The 12131-nt window shown below is 47.2% G+C and overlaps 1 protein-coding gene across 2 annotated transcripts in view; it reads left to right on the top strand.

The window, feature by feature from the left end:
• IGDCC4 (immunoglobulin superfamily DCC subclass member 4) overlaps positions 1–12131 on the top strand; it is a 102291-nt gene that overhangs the window by 37677 nt on the left and 52483 nt on the right. Inside the window, exons 3-4 of one of the 2 annotated variants that reach the window (XM_063142436.1) lie at positions 4302–4416; positions 7590–7723. In XM_063142436.1, the coding sequence (XP_062998506.1) occupies positions 4302–4416; positions 7590–7723 (249 nt within the window). Of the gene's footprint in view, positions 1–4274; positions 4417–7589; positions 7724–12131 lie in introns of both variants that reach the window. The other variant, XM_063142435.1, reaches the window with a different exon arrangement.

The following is a 12131-nucleotide window of genomic DNA, read 5'->3' as shown; positions in this document are numbered from 1 at the left end:
TGCAGTTCAGCGATGGGTGGCTCTCATTGCATTCTTTATTAACACGGCAAAACCTGGGGCATGGCTGAAAGCTTACCTTCACCCTTGATTCTTTTAGTGTTTACTTTCCCCCATAGAGGTTATTGGCACCCCAGGTGCGTGGGAGGGTAGAACCCAGCATGATATTGGAGGATAATATTACAACGGAGGCAATAGCTGCCCAGTATCCCCTCCTCCCTCTCTGACTCCCTCTCTCTCTCTCTCTCTCTCTCTGTGCCTGTGTGTAAATTGCAATTTTCCTGTCTCCAGAGCACACAGAGATGCATTGCATTCAACAACTTGGGATTCCTATAAAACACACCCCTCCTTATTATTATTATTATTATTATTTATTTATATAGCACCATCAATGTACATGGTGCTGTACAGAGTAAAACAGTAAATAGCAAGACTCTGCCGCATAGGCTTACAATCTAATAAAATCATAGTAAAACAATAAGGAAGGGAAGAGAATGCAAACAGGTACAGGGAAGGGTAAGCAGGCACAGGGTAGGGTAAAACTAACAGTAGAAAGTAACAGCAGAAGTCTGCACAACATCAAGTTTTAAAAGCTTTAAGAAAAAGAAAAGTTTTTAGTTGAGCTTTAAAAGCTGCGATTGAACTTTTAGTTCTCAAGTGTTCTGGAAGAGCGTTCCAGGCGTAAGGGGCAGCAGAAGAAAATGGACGGAGCCGAGCAAGGGAAGTAGAGGCCCTTGGGCAGGCGAGAAACATGGCATCAGAGGAGCGAAGAGCACAAGCGGGGCAATAGTGTGAGATGAGAGAGGAGAGATAGGAAGGAGCTAGACCGTGAAAAGCTTTGAAGGTTAACAGGAGAAGTTTATATTGGATTCTGAAGTGAATTGGAAGCCAATGAAGAGAAGTACGACAATGGAACCAGTGACCTAGGGAGGTCGTGGGCTCTCCCACACTAGAGGCCTTCAAGAGGCAGCTGGACAGCCGTCTGCCACGGATGCTTTAAGGTGGATTCCTGCTTTGAGTAGGGGGGGTTGGGCTCGATGGCCTTAGAGGCCCCTTCCAACTCTACTATTCTATGATTCTATGATTAAAGCGGTATTTATTTATTAAATGTGCATCCCAGCTTTCCACCAAACATGGCGCTCAAGGTAGCTTTGGCCCTTAAACTGGTCTCCAGCCAGCGCCCGTTCTCTCGCCCAGCGCACACGTTTACGTTTTACCTTGGCTCTGGATGTCTGCCTGCCTCCTTTGGAGAACGGTTGCCTCTTCAGTTTGCATCTCGCTCGGGCCCTCAGCCAGCTCCTGTCCACCCTCTGTGGCCGTCACGCAGGGCACGTCCCAGGCAGGGTCCTCCATGCCGGAAGCCTCGTGGCCACCATCCCCGTCAGGCAGCCCCCCCGCTGACATCCCTGGGCAGTCAGCTGTGGGCCGCAGGGGACTTGCAGCCAGCTAGCTGCTTTCAGGCGACGATGCCACTGCATCTGATGGTGTCCGTGGATCTTTGTCACACCAATCCACGTTGGAGGCCTCACGGGGAACTCCCGGCACCACCCTGACCTCCGCAGCTTTGCCAGCTGTGCCAGAACCCCCTGTGGGGAGCCCGGGACTTCCTGCTCCAGAAGTAATAGTGCTCCGTTGCGTAGGCAGGGGTTCCCAGTGGTCAGAGTCTACTGAACTATCGGAGGCTTCCGAGAGGATAGAGTCCACGTTCTTTTCACTGGACACCAGCGCACACTCGGCGGCGTCAGGGGACCTCACGGGAGAGCCAGAGGGAGCATTTCTTAACACTGAACACACACGCATTTGGAAGTGCTCCTCTTCGGAGAAGAACGCTTCCCACACGCTTTCTGGAGTGCTGCGGGCCGAGTCTTCGCCCTGTTCTTGGGCGGGGGATCTACACATCCTCTCTGCATAGGGTGACCCTATGGAAAGGAGGGCTCCTGTATCTTAAACAGTTGTATAGACAAGAGAATTTCAGCTGCTGTCATTTGTATGCATGCAGCACCTGATGTAATTCCCTCTTCATCACAGTAGTTAAAACTGCAGGAGCCCTGCCCCCTTGAACAGATACAAAAGAGGACAGAGCTCCTGCAGCTTTAACTGTTGTGATGGAGAGGGAATTTCACCAGGTGCTGCATGCGTACAAATGACACCTACTGAAATTCCCTTTTCTATACAACTGTTAAAGATACAGGAGCCCTGCCCTCCTTTCCAAATGGTCACCCTACAGTAGTACCTAAAGTACTTAATAGGAAAATTATGGGAATTATTTGCCAACGTAGTTATTAGTAAAAATAACACTGTACTCAAAAGGCTGGTGTAGTGTAGTGTAGTTCAAATCTCTGATTTGAATCTCACCTTCACTGTGGACTTGTGAAGTGGCCTTAGGCACACAGCAATCTCTCTCTCTGATCTTTAACTTTCCTGGCTGCAATATGAAGACAGTAAGGCTGACCTATCTTGAAGGGCTGTGGTTAGGCCTACAAAAAGAGAAAATGTCTGCAAAGTGCTTTGAACCCTCTATAAAGGCGGTACAAATCATTATTATTTCGTGGCTCATAAAAGTGACCTGCCTTGCACAGAAAGTCTTCCTGATGAGCGTTCGCTCTCGGTGGGTCTTAACTGCTTCTGAATGAAAGGGAGGGGAAATACCCCTGGCGGTGAATGAAAACCACCTACTGGGTTGTTTTGGTTATGAGTCCTTTGTGTGCTCGATTTAGCATTCAACATGGGTGAGCGCAGGAAGGATCCACCTCGGGCAATCCATCTCACAGCAAGAGGGATGTAGTGCTGTGCTTGATCAAAGAACTTGTTTACACGCAGAAGGGATCATTCTTCATGCCGGGCAAGTGGGGAGGGCTGATTCATATTTGGTAATATATCATGAGTGGCTGCAAAGGTGTATATTTATGAAGAAGGGCTGTAGCTAGAAGTTCAGCAGCTGCAGAGGGCACCTGCAGAAGGTCCCTGGTTCATTCCCCGGCACATCCAGGTAAAGCTGGGAAAGAAATCGTTCCGAAGCCCTGGAGGGCCCTTGCTGCCAGTCCGTGTAGGCAATACTGGGAAAGATGGATGGATGGTCTGACTTGAAATAAGGCAGCTTCCGATATATGTTCCTATATATATAGAATAATAGAATCATAGAATAGCAGAATTGGAAGGGGCCTACAAGGCCATCGAGTCCAACCCCCTGCTCAATGCAGGAATCCACCCTAAAGCATCCCTGACAGATGGTTGTCCAGCTGCCTCTTGAAGGCCTCTAGTGTGGGAGAGCCCACAACCTCCCTAGGTAACTGATTCCATTGTCGTACTGCTCTAACAGTCAGGAAGTTTTTCCTGATGTCCAGCTGGAATCTGGCTTCCTTTAACTTGAGCCCGTTATTCCGTGTCCTGCACTCTGGGAGGATCGAGAAGAGATCCTGGCCCTCCTCTGTGTGACAACCTTTTAAGTATTTGAAGAGTGCTATCATGTCTCCCCTCAGTCTTCTCTTCTCCAGGCTAAACATGCCCAGTTCTTTCAGTCTCTCTTCATAGGGCTTTGTTTCTAGACCTCTGATCATCCTGGTTGCCCTCTTCTGAACACGCTCCAGCTTGTCTGCATCCTTCTTGAATTGTGGAGCCCAGAACTGGACACAATACTGGACTCGATGGCCTTGTAGGCCCCTTCCAACTCTGCTATATATAGAACTGCTATATATAGCAATTCTGCTATATATATGGAATTAACCACCACAAGACTGAATGTTTTAGAAGAATGAGACCGCTACCACAAGATGTGTTGATGGCTTTAAAAGGGGGTGGATAAATTCCTAGGGGAGAAAACTATCAATGGCTACTAGTCCTGATGGCTATGTGCTACCTCCAGTATCAGAGGCGGTAAGCCTATGTACACCAGTTGCTGGGGAACATGGGTAGGAGGGTGCTGTTGCACCTGTGTCCTGCTTGTGGGTCCCTGGTCGACAGCTGGTGGGCCATTGTGTGAACAGAATGCTGGACTAGATGGATCCTTGGCCTCATCCAGCCGGACCCTTGTTCTGATCCAGCCTTAGGGCTCTTCATGTGTTCTTAAACTATTGGCCTTCTGTGGCAAGTAAAAAGCATGTCTAGCACCTTTATTGCTGTTTTCTTTTACCCTCCCAAATGCTTCCAAAAGCTTTTTCAAAACTAACAGAGTGTTTTCTCCAAGCGAGAAAGTGTAAGAAACTAATTCTTCTCTTGTTTCTCTCTGTTCCCCACACCCCACTGCCCTTCAACCTCCATCCTTCACCTCCCACCCCCAGCTTTGTCTCAATTTTTTCAACATCCAGAGTCCCAAACTGTGGTAGAAAATGGCATGGCCCACTTTGAGTGTCGGATTGAAGGACTACCTCCTCCAGTGATCATGTGGGAGAAGGATGGTGTGGATGTGCCTTCTGAACCCAGGTAAGTTAGGCTGAGAAAGCTTATGTAGACACCAAGGACCTTCCTAGATGGGGCTTTAGCCCTGTGCGTCCAGATGATGCACAGGGTATCACAGGCTCAGGCAGGGGTGAACCCTCCCTGGGCCCGGGGTAATCGGCACCGCTTCAGACCCGTTTTTTCCTGCGGTCTCGGGCTGAGCCCAAGACCACAGGTGTGTAGCCAGTACTGGATTTACTCCCGAGCAACTGGGAAAAGCGGTGGCCATCAGGGCTACGGTGGGGACATGGGGGAGGCAGGAAACGGAGGCCGGGGAGATCGGGGGGAATTGGGGCCCAGGGGACGTCGGGGGGGAATTGCGGGGGGGGGGGACATCAGGCAGGGGATCGGACATCGCGGGTGGGGCGGGCGGGGGATCAGACATCACGGGGGGGCGGGCGGGGGAAGGAAAATGGGGCCAGAGGGGAGATTGTGGATGGGGGGGGGGAAGGAGAATGGGGCCAGGGGGGGAGATCGCGGATTGGGGGGTGGGAAAGGAGAATTTAAAAAAACCCAAAAACTACTTACCTTTCCCGGCTCCTGCACTGCTGCTGCCGCTTTAAAAGTAAAAAAAAAAAAAAAGGCAGCCGCGACAGCTCTCCTCTAGAGTTCGTCGCGGCTCATGTGTGAATAAGGGCGAGATCTCACGTTATTCATAATGCGAGGTCTCCCCTCCTCTCCCCCGGATTTTCCACCAGGTCTAGCAAGGCCCCAATTGTGTGACTTACAGATGGTCAGATGAGACTTTCAATTGTAAAGCTGCAGGTGGATTTATTAGAGGTTGTTGCTTACTTTATAGCTACTGAGCCATGTTCAAATTATTACTGATGGTTTATAAGACCCTTAACTGCTCAGAACTGGGTTAACTGAGACGCCTTCTCTCATATAGGTCTCCCTGGTCATAGAAACATAGAATCATAGAATAGCAGAGTTGGAAGGGGCCTATAAGGCCATCGAGTCCAACCCCCGCTCAATGCAGGAATCCACCCTAAAGCATCCCTGACAGATGCTTGTCCAGCTGCCTCTTGAATGCCTCTAGCGTGGAAGAGCCCACAACCTCATTTATGTTCTGATGGAGAGGCCTCAGTAGAGCCTACTGAGGTTCTTTTGGACATGGTGCAGAGCAGAGCCTTCTTCGCTGTGGCACCTATCATGTGGAATCAGGCGAGCTCCTAGTGCGGAGTATTTCTGCTGCTGACTTAAAACATATCTGATTGCCCAGGCGTTTTCCTGACCGCTAGCATTGTCAACTACACCTAGTTATCTTAATGAGTATCACTTGATCACTGTTTTGTTGTTTTAATGATTGTTTTATTTTATCATGATTTTACCTTGTAAACTGCTTTGGCTGTTGGGGGGATAGAAATGCAAGAACGAACGAACGAACGAACGAAAAGCAACATAGAAAGTAAAATAAATACGTGATTACAGATCTGGGAGCTCCAGATTTGAATCTTCTCCAGCGAAAGCCTGTCAGGTTCTGTGAAACTGACTTATACCATCAGGGCATTGTTCTTCAGGATCAGAGACCTTCTGAGTGCAACATACATGCTCCTCTCTTTTGAGGTCTAGAGACAACTAGAAACCCAGATGTTGAATTTTCTCCAAGGCAAAAATGAAGGAAGTTCTTTGGGGACAATTTGCATTAGGACAGTGACTGTCCTAAGTGACTGTCAGGGATGCTTTAGGGTGGATTCCTGCATTGAACAGGGGGTTGGACTCGATGGCCTTGTAGGCCCCTTCCAATTCTGCTATTCTATGATGCTATGATTCTATATAGGCATAGGCACAGTAGTCACTGGCTCAGACAAGGCATTAGGATGCTTCCCATCTCTGGGATTAGGGGTCTTCCTGGTCTGTGCTATATTTGTGTCAGCCAGGGGAACAAACTGGCTATTGTAATTGGGTTTCCAAAGAACAAGACAGTTGCCAGTAAAAACATGTTGGAACATGTTTCAGGTACGAACACTCACATTTTACTATGATAGCATACTGGATGTTGCCAAATTAACTGCTCAGTAAATTGCTTTCAGCTCAGGTGGCTTGGAAATTATTTCCGTGTAGCAAGCCAGCAATTTGCTAATCTTGTTTTTGAATTAGGCTGAAATCTCGTATCTACTTATCTGGAAGTAAGCCCCATTGAACTCAATAGGACTTACTTAAGAACAGGATTGAGCTGTTACAGTTACAGGAAGGTTTGCTGTAGTTTGTGTCTCTGAGTCTGTGTTCTCGCAGGACTGACCTGCTCCGTTTTGGGAGGTATTGAGGAACTGCAGGGGAAGCAAAACAAGGTTCATAAAACTGCAGACTGTTTTGGGAGGGTGAACAGAGAAGAAATTTCTCTCTTGTCTTTTAAAGGTACTAGAACCCCTGGCTGGGCCTTCTAATGAAATTGGGAGTAGGCAGGGCTGTGCTGCCGGGGGGAAGAAACCAAATCATGTGCACCGTCTAAATTAAGCAAATTTGCATCATTTATCTTGTCTAAAACATCCTGCAACTCTTGCCTCCTGGATACTAAAAATATTATTCTGCAACCCTTGTGACGGCTGCCCACAAACTTTCAAGCAATAAGGGCTAGAAACCTGCTGTGTGTCTGTGAAAGTGGAAATTCTCAGGAAGCTGAATTCTATGGCCATGGAATTGCAGCACACTCAACAGCTTTGACAGGACAAAGGAAAGTAAAATTTCTTCATAGAACCCCAAAATTATTTGGGTAGTTAGTTGCCCCAGGCATATGGCTTTTAAGGTAGACAGGTGGTGATTACCAGAAATGGAAACTCCATGTTCAGGGGTTGTATCCCTGTTATTCCCGAACAGGCCAGCTGTCTGTGGGATTCCCTGGGGTTTTTAGCTACCCACTGACTTCAGGGGCTGTTTGATCATGTATATTCATTTGATGGTCCTTTAATTATTGCACCCTCCAATGAAGACTTGCGTAGGTTAATGGGCCACCACGTACAGAATTGTTGTGTGACTTCAGACCCAGAAGTTTCAATTCACACATTTATGTGTGAATCCTCAAAACTACTGAGAGGTCAAGTGAGGAATACGCATGCATGCGTTGGCCCTGAGACCCTCTTGCTGGGTCACGTATGGATGGACATTTTGGTTCGATCTAGCACGGTGCTTGATTTCCTTTGGTTCTTTGACGTCCACAGATTTATCGTTCTCCCAAATGGTGTCCTTCAAATCATAGATGTGAAGAAAAATGACGCTGGGGTGTACCGTTGCGTGGCCAGCAACGGTGCGAGGAAGCACTACAGTTCTGGAGCAGTTCTCAGCCTCTTGGAAGGTAAGGTTTTCAAGAAGGATTTTGAACTTAATATATAGGTCCTTTCTACACCGTCCGTTTTTCCAGGGATCATTCCTGGATCATCCCTGTGTGTCCAAATGACGCACAGGGGATCCCGGGAGCAGGGAGGGTTGATCCCTCCATTTCCACGGTATAACTGAGACCTCAGTTATCCCGGTTTTACCTGCGGTCCCAGGACGATCCCGAGGACCGTGGGAGGTGTGGGCACCTGGCTTTGCTTCTTCCCTCCTCCACGTGAGTAGTGGGGGTCATCAGAAGGCAGGAGCCAGGACGGGGGGAGTCCAGAGCCATCGGGGTGGGGTGGGGAGCGGGGTCGGCCCTTTTTTTTAATCTTAATTTTTTTATGGAGTGCTCCAGCTCTTCCTCTTTAAAAAAAAGACTGCCACGACGTCTAGGACGTTGCGCGGCCCATGTGGGATCGCCCCCCTCTTCCTCCCTCTACACCCATAGGTGTAGAAAGGGCCTTAGTGTTGTTGTGTGTTCTCAGTTTTATTACTATATGGAGGATACGAGAGGCAAATTGTTCTGCGACTTGTGGTTGTATCAGTGCGTGTACCATCAGGTACTACTACCATCAGTAGTAGTAGAAGTGTGTGGAGTTAGGGGTGGTGGTGGATTTTCTGTCAGGGAAGGTTGTCTGTTGTTATTGAGGGCCTTGTTAGGGCTGAAAGGTGGTATATAGAAATGTTTTAACAAACAAATAAATAATCTCAATAAGGCTTCAGATAACCTGCGGTTTTCACTGGAACATAGTTTGAAAACGGCAAACTATATTTTTCTTTCCTGAGGGGAGTGAATCTCTCTCCCCCTCCTCTCTTCATTCCAGAGGCAGACAGAAGGTAGCCAAATAGGGCTGTGGGTGACAGAACCCATCTGCAGATGATGAATACTCTGTTTGGGTTTTTGTTTTGGTTTTAACAAGGGACACGCACCGCCCCCCCTTGCCCCCACGGAGACATCTTGACATCTCTGGCAGGTGGTTGATCCCTTTCCTTGGTTCTTTATTTTCCAAAGCAATCAAGGGCAGCAAGTGACATCTGCTAGGAAACCATTTCTGTTGTTGATGCTAAACAAGATGATGATGATGATGATGGTGATGATGATAATGATAATTTTTGCTTTAGCGAGGCTGCTGAGATTCAGTAAGGGTGTTCCACATATGTGTGGAGTTGCAGGGTGGTTAGAGCCTTGATAATCGGCGTCTTCTTCTCACACTGCTCCAGTAATCCCAGAAGGTTGGAGTCACCTGGGAGCAGCTAGTGGACATAGTGGCCTGGTTCACATGTAATGATGATCCAGAATATGGGTGGAATCGTGGGTTGTTGTTACATGCGAACCCTGCACTATGGTTTAACTACAGGTTATTTGCCATGAACAACCTAGGAAGAGAACCCCTGGTTTGTTGTTGGGTTGTTTATGATGAACAATGCATAGTTAAACCATAGTGCAGGGTTTGCAATAAATGACAAGCCACAATTCAACAACAACCCATACTCAACCTGTACTTTGGGTTGTTATGACATGCAAACCGGGTCAGCTTCTTCCTTGCCAGGGTGGTCCTTTCTGGGAGCTTGGCGCACAACACCACTGCAAGAAGAAGTGAGGTCCTCAGCTTCTCCTGTTGAACTCCAGCTCCCTTGCTGCTGAGGTAAAGTCAAAAGGGAGAAGCTTAAATTGAAGGGATTTTAGTGAACTATGTCACATCCCTGTCCGGACGTCTCTTTGAGAGTTTTAACAATTGAAAGTTAAGGAGTGGTTATCAAAAGGGGTAGAAGGTTTTTTTGGGTATAAGGCATTTGGGTTTAACCAGTATGAATGATGGATGATAGCCCAATGTGTAGTCATGACTGAGGGATTCCCAGGTTGCTTGGGTTGAGCGATGTTGCGAGTCCTTAACTCCAGCTTGAGCTGTTTCCCTTATTTGGGGCACAACAGGATCTGGGGTGCTATTCCAGTTACTTGCCCCAAATGATGTGACTGTCCCCAGGCCCCAAATAGCATTGGGGCTGTTCCTTACCCCCACCCCCAGCCTCCATAGAGGGGCAGGACTTCCTTTTCCTAGATGCAACCTCTGACAAACAGCACAATTAAAGCCCCGGACATTTGGTTAAACTCTGGTTGAGCATACCAGCCCCCAAACTGGGACAAAATCTGGGAGGGGAACCTGTGTTCTGTATCCTCACCCCTCGGCCACACTGCCTTGCTTTTAAAAAATCTCCCTTTTGTTTCCATGGATGGATACAGCTGATGCATTTCTTTCTGAGGTTAGAAGCGGTCTTAAAGCCGAGCGCGTCTCCCTGGAAGGTCATGGAGAGGTGTTTGCTTCCTTGTTGGTAGCGGGGATATGAGAAGCAACTGCAGCCGGGGTTGTTGCTGTGCAAGCGGCAGATGTTTCAGGCCGCTCAGACTTCATGGTGTAAATTTCCAGACGCTCCTTGGGGAGCCGCATTCCAAATGAGTACAAGGATCTGGGAGCCTTTACAAGCAGATCTAATTCACAGTCCTGAAATGGAGAAGTTGTTGGTCACGTGGAGGAAATATCTGGTCACTTAAGTTCCCTTTGCAGACCTCAAATAGGGTGATCAAGAACTTCCTGGTCTGTCTCTCCCCGCTATCTTTTGTCTTTAAGTGTGGCGCAAAGCATAAGCCAACTAGCCACCCACAAACACCCTCCCAAAACAACGTTTATTTGGGGCAGTGTGCATTGGTCCCCAAATCCATAGAATATGCGTGTGGTGGTGGGGGGGGGCAAAGAATGTGGCATTGTGAGCAAAATGCATCTTCCTAGAACCACAGCTTTCATTGTAATTTTAAAAGCAAGTTTCTAGTCCTCATGCCTTTTAAAATATGTTTGAAAGTGTGTGGACGATGCTTGCTGACATCTCAGACATTTGTGGTGGGGGAGTAGGTGGAGTGACCGAATAAGATTTCTCGTACTTGATGGTGGGGTTCAGGGCCCTATATTATTTGACACACACCCAACTCATGGTTAGTGGAAGAAAAATTATTTATGAAAATACTGAATGATACAGAATGAATTAAAAGAAAAGAAATTATGCAAGCATATTTCAAAATTATGATCCATACCGGACCTAGGATTTGGTTTTTCTTGGTGCAGTATCAAAACTCCCATGGAAAGGAAGGCTATAAATATTTTAAAAAGTAAACTAAACTAAAAAATAAATTATTTTTGGTGCAGATTTCCCTCCATTTAATGCAGAATAACAGCTCTGATAAGGCTATAGAGGGGTTAAGCAACAGCGTTGTGGATTTTAGGGAGAGAGTTGGCTTTGTGCTGGTTTCTTTGTTACTACATGTCCTTGTCAATGTGTGTAATGTCCACATATGCAGTGTGAACACATGTTTTTCAGTTCTTTAAGAGTCACAGTGTACCCTGGAGAGGTTGCATGGAGAAGAGAATTAGCAATCAGGCAGCAGACAAGAATTTAGCATCAAGTATGCCCATTCTTACTACAAAACAACAGAAATAATATTAATATGTCAGTTCGTTACATAAATGAAAGGTTGATTACTCCAGAGGTGGGAAGAAAGTAGATCGGGTTCTCCTGATAGATCTTGAGGCGATTTGTAGTAAATCACCAAGAGTTCCTGACTCCCAATGATTTTACAACAACAATCCCCCCCTCTTTGCCTCCTAAATTAGGCTAATGAAATCAAGAAAGCGTAGTGTTAGTGGCAAAGGAATAGATTTGTTTATGAGCTCCAGTTCTGGTACTGACAACAATTTCCTGGTCCAGGCATGTACTCAAAGGCTCCTTGTTCCTCAGTTCCGTGTTCACCTTCCTGAGCTACTTTTCTGCAGCTGGCTCTGGTTGGCAGGCCTTCAGCTTCTAGTGGAAAATGAAATTGGTCTTCCTAATCCTAGATTACACAATGCAGAATTCATCTTGGACCAGCAGTTCTTTGGTTAACTCTCTGAGGAGCTGCAGTAAGGAGAAGCCTAATACCAAATATGGAGATTATAGCAAATATGGCAATAGGTACTAGGCACACCTGCAAACACTGCTTGGGTTAGAAGTCAGAATATAAACAGCACAGATTGCACTGCGGTGATTTTACTTAGAGGGCATATTGGGGGTGATGGAGGTAGAGCTCCTCAGAGTTGATCTTCTCCACACTAAACTGCATACAGGCCGAACTCTCAAGTTCTAGTTGTAGATTTCTCCTATAGCAGGGATGGGGAACATTTGGTTCACAGACAGAATATAGCCCGCAAGGGATTCCCCATCCAACCTGGTAGCTTCTTCTGCAGGCTCTACCTTGTCTTCTGGCAGAAGAAAGCTCTTATCTCCAATTCACAGTTGATTGGAGATAAGAGCTTTTCTCTTCAGGTGAGAGTGGGCGGGGCCTGGGGAAGAAGCTGCTG

This window comes from Elgaria multicarinata, chromosome 16, assembly GCF_023053635.1.
Source record: "Elgaria multicarinata webbii isolate HBS135686 ecotype San Diego chromosome 16, rElgMul1.1.pri, whole genome shotgun sequence".
NCBI lineage: Eukaryota > Metazoa > Chordata > Lepidosauria > Squamata > Anguidae > Elgaria > Elgaria multicarinata.
This window is presented reverse-complemented; position numbering and strand designations above follow the sequence as displayed.